The 13,762-nt window shown below is 31.9% G+C and overlaps 1 protein-coding gene across 1 annotated transcript in view; it reads left to right on the plus strand.

Moving 5' to 3' along the window:
* The window catches only part of ESF1 (ESF1 nucleolar pre-rRNA processing protein homolog), an 83,737-nt gene that overhangs the window by 23,917 nt on the left and 46,058 nt on the right, over positions 1-13,762 (plus strand). Inside the window, exons 7-9 of the mRNA XM_031951081.1 lie at positions 1,342-1,456; positions 2,095-2,242; positions 13,064-13,225. Coding sequence (XP_031806941.1) covers positions 1,342-1,456; positions 2,095-2,242; positions 13,064-13,225 — 425 coding nt within the window. The remainder of the gene's footprint in view (positions 1-1,341; positions 1,457-2,094; positions 2,243-13,063; positions 13,226-13,762) is intronic.

The raw sequence follows: 13,762 nt of genomic DNA on the forward strand, positions 1-13,762 counted from the left end.
TCATTGGCATTCTATCAAGAGATAAGAAGCGTGCTTTCATTATTAGTCTTCTGAAGTTGTACAGATGTTATTTTCAGATACTACATTGCTTATAAGTAGCACATTGTATTGTTTTTCAAAATACTATCACATCTGTGAGTTCATTTGATTCATGCAATAAGATAGTGGAATAGAAAAAAGGCAGATTTTTTTAAAAATCCCTATTTCACAAGAAATTAAAGCAGAGAAAGATCATAACTTTTCCAGGATTATATTGCAAATCAGTAGCAGGGCTACAAAGTCTTGAATTTTGAAAGATGCAAGGCTTGCTAGTAATGAAACTGTCCTTGATTTTCTGGCCCAGTGATATATTAGACACACACACGCGCACGCACACACACTCACACATACACATACACACACACACCCAGAACATAGCAAATTAGTATGATTATTAATTACTTCACCAACAAAGGTCCATTTTGTAGTGTCAACATTCTTCCATTGATGATCTATAGCATTGACTCTTTGAACATCATACTTGATGAAGTTGAGGATTGCACCACAGTTACTGAAAAGTAGGTTGTTGGTATGAAAAGGCAATACTATATTACAAAGAATTATGAAGGATGTCATCAAATCAGTATCTGTTTATAGAAAAAGTTGGATTGCTCCCATAGGAAAAATTCAAAATAGTGGGACAGACAAGTATAGCTCCATTAGCATCTTCTAGAAATTAAAAAAAAAAATAACCCCAAACACTCATCACACACACACACACACACACACACACATACACCTCCCCCCCTCCATATGTTACTTGAAACAGCTTTGACAAACTTAAGGGAAGGATATCAATAATTACATGAAGTGATATGTGATGAGGTTTTATCTGTATCATTGGAAGGGATGCCTACAACAGGTTGCACATTATTAGATATAATAAAGCAGATATCTTTGTAAAATAATAAGTAACATTTGTGTGCTGTACTATGTGCCAGATACTGCTAAGCATGTTACAATTACTTCATTTGATATTTACAGTAATCTTGGGAGGTGGGTGCTATTATTTGCTCCCATTTTATGAATGAGGAAACTAAAGCAAACAAGTTAAGTGAATTGCTCAGGATCCACAGCTAGAAAGTATTGAAAGCTGAATTTGAACTTTGGTTTTTCTGACTCCAATCCCAGTGCTCTATACTTTGCAGCCACCCATCTTGTATAACTACATACACCACTGAACTGCTATGAACTACATTTAGAATGAATGTGTAAACTGTAGCTTACTTAAAGAATCCAAAATTTTTTTCTGTTGCTAAAATATTCTTTTAAATTTTTGTTGTTTTTGTTTTTACACTTAAGGTTTATTCCAGATGATATTACATTTGATGAGGAGCCAAAAGACATAGCCTTAGAAGTGGATATAACAACATATAAACCGAAATATTTTACATCTGCAGCAATGGGAACATCAACGGTATCTGAACCAAATGTTCTTTAAACTTTCCAATATTCTTAAAAAATTTTCTTAACTTCAAAAATACTTAAAGACTTCAAGATTAGCTTTTCTTTTTTTTTTTTTTTTTTTTTTTTTCCCCAATCTATCCCCATGATACTTCCAAAGCATTTTTGGAAATAGAGAGTACAAGATATACTCCTATTGTGCAGTAGTCATCTGTACTTTTTCTAGGAGTTATACATTGAGGTTTATTTATATAGTAGAAGAATCACATGTATTATATGGATATGTCTGAATGCAAGGGGAGGGAGAGGAATCTTCAAATTAATTTTCACTACTCTGAAATCTTGTCTTGATTTTTTTTCCTCCTCTTTACTTTACATTGCCTTTGCACTGTTATTCCCCCTACATATCCCTTAGTCAAAAGTGTGTTAAAGAAAGAAAATTCTCAGAACTAAGGAGAAATACAAATGTCAAATGAATGAAAGGATTAATAGCGTGTAGCTTGGGAAGGAGTATTCCAAAATTGGTTTTATCATGCCTTCTCTAAGTTCAAATTAATATGGACTCTATATTGAGATACTTTTAAATATTCTACAAAACTCAGTCTTATAATTTTGCCCTATTTTTTTGATTTCCATCCATTTTTTTTAAAGGTAGAGATCACTTGGGATGAGACTGATCATGAAAGAATTAAAACACTCAATAGAAATTTTAAAAAAGATGAACTTCTTGACATGGATTTTCAAGCCTATTTAGCATCGTCCAGTGATGAAGATGAAGAGCCAGAAGAAGAGCAACAAGGTGACTTTTTATTTTTATTCTTCTAAATATCTCTATGTATGTTGATTTACATATATTGGGGCTCTTGACATTTTTAATTTTTTAGTGTGCATAAGTTTTCAAACTTTCTGGTCTCCGGACCCTTTACTCTTAAATACTGAGGAACCAAAAATTATTATATTTGTCGATATTTATCATTCTCAGAATTTAAAAGCCTTCATATTTTTGTGAAAAAGAATTTTGGCTTTGTCCAAAAGGGTCTCAGGAACCTCAGAGATTCTCCTTTAAGAAACGCTGTTCTATAGCAAAGAATATAATAATGGTCTATTAGGATATATTATGTCATCTTCCTAGACTGAAGGCCCAACAAATTGATTTCTTGGAAATGGCCTTTATTTTTCTTTTCTCTCCATTTTCCCACCCTCTCCCAGAAAATCCCATCACATTTTTAACAACCTAAAATTTTTTTCACATTTCATTCACATCTGGTGCTTGTTGAGATAAAATAAATTACAAAAAACCTGGAGAAACATATCAGGGCTTATATGTGTGTTTATATATTTATTAGATGAATGTGTGTATAGTACTATTAAGTTTCTTTTTTTTTTCTTCTTCCCACTGCCCCTCCTAGATATGTTTCTTCACAGATATGTTTAACATATCTAATATGTATGATGTAGGTGTATTATTCTGTACATCTATTTCTCAGTTCTTTCTCTGAATGCTCATAGCATCTTTATATGCCCTTTATTGTTAATTTGTGTACTTATCATAGTCAGAATGACTTACTTGCTCTGTATGGCTGTGTACAATATTCTCTTCTGCTTATTTTGTTCTTCATCATTTTATACAAATCTTTACATTTCTTTTTAAGATCAATGAGCCATCATCATAGTACGGTTATATTCCATCACAACCATACACCAGAACTTTTCTTTCTGTACTAGATAAAATCCTTGTCAGCAGCTTTAATTGTATCACTCTAATTTCAGTCTAAAATTTTTCTATCTGAGCTATTGTTCTTCCTGGAATATCTTTATATCCAATTCTCTTATTACAGATCTGACAGCAAAATTGGTAAGATTCAAGATATTATATAAGAATATATTAGAGTAACAGATTTTAGCAATAGAATGCTTAGAACATGAAAGATAAATGGAAGCATTGTAAATAAATGATAGTTAAATAAAAGATAGTTAATAACATTGTTCATTGTTGGCCAATTAAATTTAATCCTAAGGTACTCTTGTAATCAAATAACTGAGACTGACATTCTCTAATAATGTGATTGGCGTCTTATTTTTGTTTTTAGGCCATGGAAAGATTTTAATATTTCTTATCCTTATTATAGAATAACAGCTTTTTCATTCAGGTTTTTTTATGCAATCCAACTTTTTTTATTTTTATTTAATTCATTAAATAGTTTAATTATTTAATATTTACTAAGGAACATATTAGTATTGAAGTAATATTAGAACTTTTCAGAGTTTTTAGAGATTTCAAATAGTTTCTTGATTTTCAGTTCTTGGCAATACTGGTAATTGAGTAAGCATTATGACTCAGCATACATATTAGATAGGTATTTATTTACTCAAATAAACCTGATCCTTTTTCTCTCACAGGTGTATAAGAAATTGTTAAACAACTATCTTGAGTCTAGTTTTGATGTTTTACCTTATGTTGCTGTATCATTTAATGAGAACTCCAAATGAATCCTAGGATTTAAAAAGACACACACACACACACACACACATCCCTAGAAAACAAAACACTTTATATTAACTGTCTTAATTGACAAAATAACTTCTTACCAACTAAAGAATTATTTCCAAAACTGCATTCTTTGTTTAGTTGGTTGGATCATTGATTAGAGCAAAAAGTCAAAATCTGCCAAAAACAAAAGATGAAGTAGCAAATTAATACCAGATTAGAAGAAAAAGATGTGAATATTATTATCTAATATTGCAGCAACTCTAATGCCTTTATATTTAGGCAGGTTGCTACCTATAAAAAACGAAAAAAGAATCAAAGAAAAGACTATCTCTAATTCTTTGAGAATTTTAATTGTCTGCAGGAACCCCCGTGAGGCTGAAAGGGCTTGGAAATGAAACTGTCTCAGCTAGCAAATATTCAAATTCTTTGCCAAGAAGAGAGACATAGAAGCCAAAGGCAACACTAGTTTAGAACACAACCCCATTTAAAAGCCATCATAGAGATGAAAGTTACAAACAGTATTGCCTCACAAAATAGGAAAAAGTACTTTGGGGGAAAAAGAAACCTGCAGAGAAGTTGACATGCACCCTAACTGAACTAAATCATTCAGAGAGTGATTTATAATGGAAACTGGAAGGAAAACAACAAATAAATCTGAATTAAAACAGTTCTAGTGACATTTCTATGACAGGATATCTCATCAGTTGTAAGAGTAGAATCATTGAATTTTGACTCCTGTCACCTGAAGTGTACCCCATTATACATTGTCATTAAGTGGTGTGGCATTTGGTTTGGTGTTTTTTTTTTTTTTTTTTAACTGATTTCATCAGTGTAAGGGGAACTTCCATTGATGAATTTCCTCCACCACTGCATTTCAGTACTGTCTTTGCAAATTGCCTTTGACAGTTGCACTGAGAAATTAAATAACATGGTTAGTCTTTATTAGAGGTGGGATTTAATCCTAAATCTTCCTTACTTAGAGGTGAGCTCTCTTTCCACTGTCTTGCTGCTTCTTAGTGATGTGGAAATATTGTACATACACGTAACACATATGCTAAATAAAAAGAAGATCCAGAAAATAGCAACTAGTGTCACATTCCTATTTTTCCATTTTTATAAAATCTTTGAGAATGACTTCAATTTGTGTCAAAAGAATCCTTAAAGAAGACATGGAAAAAAAAATCAGATTAAATTGCTTTCTACAATAGACCATATCTTTATAACTATTCCACTTAATGAAATGTTGTAAACATAAGATCATTCTATATTGGTTTGTTAACTTCTCTCTAAAAAGGTTTTGAGTTAGTGTAGGGCAAATGCAGCCTTAATAGATTTTTCTTAAACAAAGTATCTTTCACAGACTTACTTAAATTAAATAGAATTTTTGACAGATGCCATGTTGCGGGATGAGGAACTTGGGTCAGTGGTCCACTGACTATTATAATGTAGCACATAAACCATGGAAACATGCTTATCCAACTATTTAGCACAATTATACAGGATATTCTAGATAGATTAGGAATAGAAAGGGACTCCCTACTAGTGGTATTACTTTCCAGGTGATGCATCATATGCTTGACAATGTTTTGACCCTATTAATCTTAGTAATAAAGAATCCTTAAGTGAAGTCTGTGCTGTTTTTCAGAGAAATAGTCTAGCTAAAATTAATATTTATTTGTGGGTGGAAGTGGGAAAAATAAATTAAATGCATTTATTCATTCATTCAACACATAATAAGAGCTTTAGTAAATACTAGACACTGCTAGGGACTGATGATAGAAAGACAAAAATAAAATTATATTTTCTTCAAGGAACTTCCATTCTCTTCCAGGGAAAAAGTATAAATATATGAGAAAATGCCAAATATATGCGTGATAATTTCTGAGGAACTCGATGAAAATCATATTAGCATAGGATTTATATAGGAAAATAAAAAACCTATACTGCATGTCTTTGGAGAGGTAGCTTATTAGGTTTGGTCATAGTATGTGATTACTTAGCTGGATTTCGTTTAACAAATTACAGGTCACTTTTAATGATCCTAAGCTGCTCTTCTGACAGTTTTTCTGTTTTTTAAAAACCCCAATATTCTTCTAATGAAAATACATCAAACATATCATGAAGTTCCATGATCTTATTAGTATAAAGGACATTAGAAAGCTGCATGGTTGAGTTTAATCAAATATGCAACTTTTTTTTTTTAATGTTTATATATTATTTTTTCCAGTTGCATGTAAAGACAATTTTGATTTGTTTTCCCCTGAGGCAATTAGGGGTAAGTGACTTGGCCAGGCTCACTCAACTAGGAAGTGTTAAATATCTGAGAGCAGATTTTAATTCAGGTCCTTCTGTCTTCAGGGCTGGTGCTCTTATCCACTGTGCCACTTAGCTACCCCGAATATTTTTTTTTTAATTTTGAGTTCCAAAATCGCTCTCTCTCTCTTCCTTCTTCCCTCCCCCAAGAGTATGCAGTTTTATGTAGATTATACATGTACAGTCTTATGCCGAACATATATCTATATTAACCCTGTTGCAAAAAAACAAACCAAAAATCCCCAAGAAAAATAATGTTCTTTGTACTGTATTCATACTCTTTCTCTAGAGGAGTATGGCGTTTTTCACTATAAGTCATTCAGAATTGTCTTAAAATTATTGTATTAATCAGAATAGCTTAGTCATTTAACAGTTGATCTTCACCTAATATTGCTGTTATTATGTACGGTATTCTCTTAGTTTCTCTCATTTCACTTTGCATCAGTTCATATAAGTCTTCTGAATAATTTCTTTTTAGCACAGTAATATTCCATCATGATCATATACCATAAATTGTTTATCTGTTCCCCAAATGATGGATATCCCCACAATTTCCAATTTTTTGATGCAGCAATTTTTCAGGAATAGTTATTGTTAAAAGAATGGTGTAAAATGCATCCTCAAAAGCATACTTTACCAGAAAGGTGAGATTTTTCAGCCTTATTTTTCAACATATAGGGATGACAAATGGACAACTTTTATGCTTTGCAGGTTTTCGTGAAAAATTAAAAGAACTAGAGGGAAGCTCTCCAGTATGTTGGGGAGATCCTCTAAAGGATTTATTTAAAAAAAAAAAAAAAAAAAAAAGGATTGTGTTAGGATAGAAAAGCATAGAGTGATTTTAGTCAAAACCAGTGAAATGAGGACCATATCAATGAGATTACAGTTTCATAGAAGTATACAGTATATGAAATTTTCAAAACCATACTTTATCTTAAATATCAAGTTAATTAGAAATGTGCTTCAATGTTCCTGAGCACCTAGAAGTTAAAGTTGGTGTTTTTAATGATACCATAATTGGAATTTTCAACTTAGCAACACTCTTCACAGGTACTAAACCTCTGTATTAGAGAAAAGCATATCTTTATGTAAGTTACCCTACGCTTTAGAGTTTCAGAAAGTAAAGTTTTATTACTGGAAAAAATCAATTTAAAGTAGGCTATCAGAGACTTGCCACTAAAATTTCAACCTGGAAGGATTTTGCTTCTAATTATGTTTTCAGAAATGAGCTTTTAATAGAAAGAAATACATTGCCATTTTTAAAATGTATTCCTGATGTTTTATCCATCAAGTTATGGGATACATGACAGGATTTCATCCAACATTATTATTGTGGCCCAAACAGGAAAAAAATGAATTTCAGCTGTTTGAATGGAAATGTAAAAGTATGATAGGATGGAAAGAATGTCCTGGACTTTTTTATTCATTTTTTGAAAAATCTATAAAAAGATTTATAAGCTTTTTTTTTTTTTAACCAATTTTTTGTAAAAATGTTACCTTCTTAGAATTTGAAGAAAATTCTGCTACTATTGGTGTTCTACAATGTAATACTTCATAATGTCAGATTTTTTAGGAACTTTTTAGGTGCAAATTATAGCATGGTATGTTTCTCTTACACTGCTTCTACATTTTCTCTTATTGGAGATATTCACTCAATTCAAAAAGTCTTTTGTTTTAAGGGTTTGAATCCAAGATTTTTAATTTATATGTTTGGCCCTGGGGAATGACAGTGGGATTTTAGCCACATAATTTTTGTATGTAATGGCTTTTTCTAATAGTTGTTGCTCTCAATTTCTTGTAATATTCTTTTGGAATCTGATAACACATTATTCTTTGGATTTAGGAAGAGGAGAGCTTGCCAAGCTACTCAGGTTAACTGATATAAATCCTTATCTCTTCGCTTTCTTTTCAAAATAAAGCAAGGAGCTCATTTGAAAATAATTTTGCTGACTAGCAATTAGAAAAATTCATATCTCAAATTCCTTCCCATCCATTATTTCCACAATGAGAGCTACTTCTTTTATCTCTCTACCTGAGTTCTATCAAATTAAAGAGATATCCTATCTACCATGAAACTCTGAGGCTGAGTATATTTGCAAGCATCCTTATTTTCCCCATCTTTACCCACCTTTTATTCCTGAATATTCCTGATACAGTACTTTGAGCACTTTACATATATTATCTCCTTTGATTTGCAATAGTCCTATGAGATTGTTCCTGTTATTACACACATTTTTAACAAAAGAGGAAACTGAGGTTGACAGCAATGATATACAACTACAATTTGAGGCAAGATTCAAATTCAAGTCTCTCTGACTCCAAATGAAATTCAGATTATTCATTTTGCAATCTATTAAAGAGGAATGCATAGTTGTACTCTTTGCATATGTTATAAAAAGCAGGCTGTGATGATAATTAGACATCTGAATTACATATCATGTTGGATAGGAATCTCCTTCATCCAGGATCATAGGTCTCTAGAGAATTCCAAGGAATAATACAGATTTAAATAACATCTTCATTAATGAGTAGATTAAAGAATAAATCATAGAAACAATCTATATCAGAAAGAATAATAATATAACACCAAAACTCATGAGCCAAAGTTAAATTCAAACATAGAGGAAATTTACATCTTTAAAATTTTATATTTAACAAAGTAGAAAAGGCCTGAAATAAGTAAAAATATGGAAACCATAAAAATTTGGGAACCAAAAAATATGAAAATGAAAAGGCTATAAAAATTTTAAACTAGTTTATTGGGAACCTTAAAAACAAATGACCAAAATCAGATTAGGAAAATATGAACTGATCAAGATGAATTCACAAAATAAGAAAATAAAAAAATATCATAAAGGACTATATACTTATTCACCAAGAAAACTGAGAATTCAAAAGATGTTGACAAATATCTATAAAAATTTTAAGTATCAAACTAATAAAAGATGGATTAGAAATCTTAACCCGATCTCAAAAGAAAATTTAGCAAATTTTAATTTACCTACCAAAGGGAAAGATGAGACTAATGGAGATATAAGTGAATTGTATCAAAAGTTTAAAACTTGTAGCATAATGTAGCAAAATTTTTATAGCATAGTTTGTAACGTAACTGCTACAAAAATAATGCACATTATCTCCAAGATTAAACATACAGTCATGAGTTTGGTTCTTTTTAACCTTTCTAGTCTTCTTATACCTTAGAACTCTACCTCCACATATTCTATGATACAGGGACACAGGCTTCCTAGCCGTTTCTCAGAACATTCCATCTTCTTGCTCTGGGCATTTTCATTTGCTGTACCCCAGGCCTGGACCTTTCTCCTCCTCTTCATCTCCTAGCTTCTCTGGTTTCCTTCGAATTCCATCCTAAGTACTACCTACAAGAATACTTCCCTGATCCTCCTTACTGCTAGAGATTTCTTTATAAGATTATCTCCCATTATAAAGCAACCGTCATTAAAATCTTTTGTTACTGGCTAAGAAATAGAGTAGTTGATCAGTGGAATAGGTTAGGTTTGTAAAACACAGTATTTAACTATAGTAATCTAGTGTTTGATAAACTCAAAGACCTCAACTTCTGGGATAAGAACTCACTTTTGGCAAAAATTGCTGGGAAAATTGGAAATTAGCATGGCAGAAACTAGGCATTGACCCACACCTAGCACCTATACCAATATAAATTCAAAATAGGTTCATGATTCATATAAAAGAGTGATACTATAAGCAAATTAGAAGAACCAAGAATAGTCTACCTCTCAGATCTGTGGAGGAAGAAGAAATTTGTGGCAAAAGAAGAACTAGAGTACAATATGAAATGCAAAATGAATAATTTTGAATATATTAAGTTAAAAAGGTTTTGTACAAACAGAACCAAAACAGACATAATTAGAAGAGAAGCAGTAAACTGGGAAAAAATCTTTACATCCAAGGCTTCTGATAAAATACTCCGTTCTAAAATATATAGAGAAATTTATAAGAATACAAGTCATTCTTCAACTGATAAATGGTCAAAGGAAAGGAACAATTTTCAGATGAAGAAATTGGAAAAAAATGCTCTAAATCACTATTGATCAGAGAAATGCAAATTAAGACAACTCTGAGGTGCAACTTCACACATCTCAGATTGTCTAAGGTGACAGGAAAAGATAATGATGAATGTTGCAGGGAATGTGAGAAAACTGGGATACTAATACATTGTTGGTACAGTTCTGGAGAGCAGTTTAGAACTATGCCCAAAGGACTATCAAACTACACACTCTTCACTGGGCCTGTATACTAAAGAGATCATAAAAAAGGGAAAGGAACCCAGATGTGCAAAAAATGTTTATGGCAGCCCTTTTTATAGTGGCAAAAAACTGGAAACTGAGTGTATGTCCATCAGTTGGAGAATGGTTGGATAATTATGGTATATGAATATTTTGGAATATTATTGTTCTATAAGAAACAATCAGGATGATTTCAGAGAGGCCTGGAGAGATGTGAACTGATACTAAGTGAAATGAGCAGAACCAAGAGCATATTGTACATGGCAATGACAAGAGTATATGGATCCATTCATAGGTGCCAGCCTTATACTCTGATTCGTAGACAGAGTGAAAAGGCAGGACTCAGCAGACTGGTGAAAATAGGAGTCTGATTTATTCAGGATTACACTAGTGCTAATATACATTTCTAAGGTTAACATAATTGGTTACAAATGCCTAAATTCTCAATTAGATTACTACCACCTCTGTATTCTAATAATAGTCAATACATCATACACAAAGATATTCAGATAGCAGATAACAGATAATAGAATGTCTGGCAGATGTCCTCAAGATGCATTTCTTAGAAGCCAGTAATCATGTCTTCCACCAAAGATTCTTGGTAAGAGAAATCAGCAAGGTTAGACATCTCTTGACTTCTCAGAAGGTCTGCCACCTTCAGGGTGGGGAATGGAGAAGCCAAGCCAGACTTGATTAGCAAAGTTCTACAGAGTCATACCTTTTCCAGGGATCCCTGTATTATCTGTGGCTCTCTACAATCAACTATGATGGGGCTCTTTTCAAAGAAAGGTGATTCAAGCCAATTCTAATGGTCTTGTGATGGAAAGAGCCATCTGCATCCAGAGAGAGGACTATAGGGACTGAATGTGGCTCACAGTCTACCATTTTCACCATTTTTTGTTTTTTCATATTGTTTTCTTTCTCATTTTTTTTCCTTTTTGATGTGATTTTTCTTGCGTACCATAATGATTGTGAAAATGTGTACAGAAGAATTGCACATGTTTAACATATCTTGAATTACTTGCTGTCTAGGGGAGGGCATAAGGGGAAGGGAGGGAGAAAAAAATTTGGAACACAAGATTTTACAGGGGTTAGTGTTAAAAACTATCTATGCATGTGTTTTGAAGATAAAAAGCTTAAAAGTACAAAAAGTTATCTCCCATTTTACCCTTTATACTTCCTGCTTGTACATAACTGCTTCCAGGTGGTCTCCTTTCCATAGAATCTGAGCTCCCTGAGATCAGGGGTGGTTTTTTTGGGTTTTTTTTTTGTTTTGTTTTGTTTTGTTTTTTGCTTTTCATTACATCCCTAGTGCCTAACACTTAGTAGCTACTTAATAAATGCTAAATGGCTGATTGATAGAATTTTATTCTGGAATCAAATCTATTGAAATGTGAATTTGATGAATTATGACTTTAACAACCATAATTTCTCTTTTTAGACCTAATTTACCTTTGCTAATACATAGTATTAGATTTGAAATATTTTCTGTTTTCTTTGTTTTTCCCCCATTCTTTACCAAATTTGAAGAAACTTTTAATGGGTCAAAGTTAGAAAAATGCATGGGATTATGTAACTGTTGGTATTTGATTGAGAATTCTGCCCATTTTCTAACCACAAACATCTTTAAATATCACTGAATATAATCAAATATTTATAAACATCACATAAAATTCTAGAATTTTGAATCTTTAGAACTCCTTATGGATTATATGGTTTGTTTTTTAAATATTTTCATAGCTATAATTCACATAATTGATTTTCCTATTATTATTTGATACTAATACTATATTATATAATTGTTATATAATTTGATATAATACTATATTTCCTATTACTTCATACATTTTTTTAAAAATCCAAAAATGGCTCTGCTTGGGCTTCACTAGAATGCCAAAATTTCAGTTAACACAAAAAGAATAGGATGTAGGCTATGACCCTGGGCAAGTTACTTAACTCCAATTGCCTCAACAAAAAAAAAGAAAAAGAAAAAATAATAATAATGAAGCAGCTAGTTGGCACAGTGGATAAAGCACTAGCCCTGAAGTGGAGATGCTCTAGTTCAAATCTGATCTTGGATACTCTTGACACTTACTAGCTGGATCATTTTGGGCAAGTCACTTAACCCCTATTGTCTTGCCCAAAAAATATTATAATAACAATGGCAGAAAGCTTATTGGGAGTTGGGGATGAAAAGATGTGTAATATTTTGGTTGAAGATTATAAATAGCTATATTTTTTCACAGTTTAACTATTTTTTATTGAAATAAAAAGAAATTATGAATATTATGACATGATAACTTTGCTTTATATAAAATTAATTGTCTTCATTTAATTATAGCTGCCAAAGTAGATCGACCCTCTTAAATTTGGAAGAATTCTTTTATTGGGGATTTCTGATTGCAAATGCTGGTTTAAAGATTCCATACATTGCACATAGAGGAGTAGTTAACATATTTATTTTGCACCTAGGTTATTGATTAGTTTGCATTTTATTTGTTTTTACTCTCCTTTTTAATGGATGTGTTAAACTAAATTGTTTCTCTATTAGGTGATGTTGGAATTAGCATGCCAGAAGATGTCAAATCTAAAAAGAGTCAAAAAGATGATGATGAACAAATCACCAAATATAGGCAACTTTTGCATCTTATTCAAGAAAAAGAAAAGAAATCTAAAGACAATGACATGGAAATGGAAATTAAATGGGTTCCAGGTAAGTTGAATCAATTTACCCCCCTTATATAATAGGCATTTGTATTTAATGTTGAAGACTCAAAAGGTCCTATCTCAAGATAAAAATGTAATGAAGGATATAGGATATTAAAAGTTATTTATGATGACATATACATTACCAATCAGATTTTCTCTGAGAGAAAGTTCTGTGATGAAGTAGAACTGGAAAAAGCTTTTTGCAAAAAGTGGAATTTTAGCTGAAACTTGAATTGGAGTTGATGTGGAGATGATGAAGGAGAATTCTAGGTGCAGAACCTAATAATGATTTTCAAGGTTGGGACAAAGATTAGCAAGATTATTGGATATAAGAGGACATGACATCAAATAAAATGTAAGAAGATTGTAAAGGTTAAAAGAGGCTGGATTTTGGAGGTCTTTGAAAGTCAAACAAGATTTTATATTTGATTCTAGAGGTAATAGAGAGCCACTGGAGTTTATCGTCAGAACTGAGTTTTAGAAAGATCATTTAGACAATTGATTGAAGAATAAATCGCAGAAGGGAAGACTTGAGGCAGTC

Source organism: Sarcophilus harrisii, chromosome 2 (genome assembly GCF_902635505.1).
Source record: "Sarcophilus harrisii chromosome 2, mSarHar1.11, whole genome shotgun sequence".
NCBI classification, from domain to species: domain Eukaryota; kingdom Metazoa; phylum Chordata; class Mammalia; order Dasyuromorphia; family Dasyuridae; genus Sarcophilus; species Sarcophilus harrisii.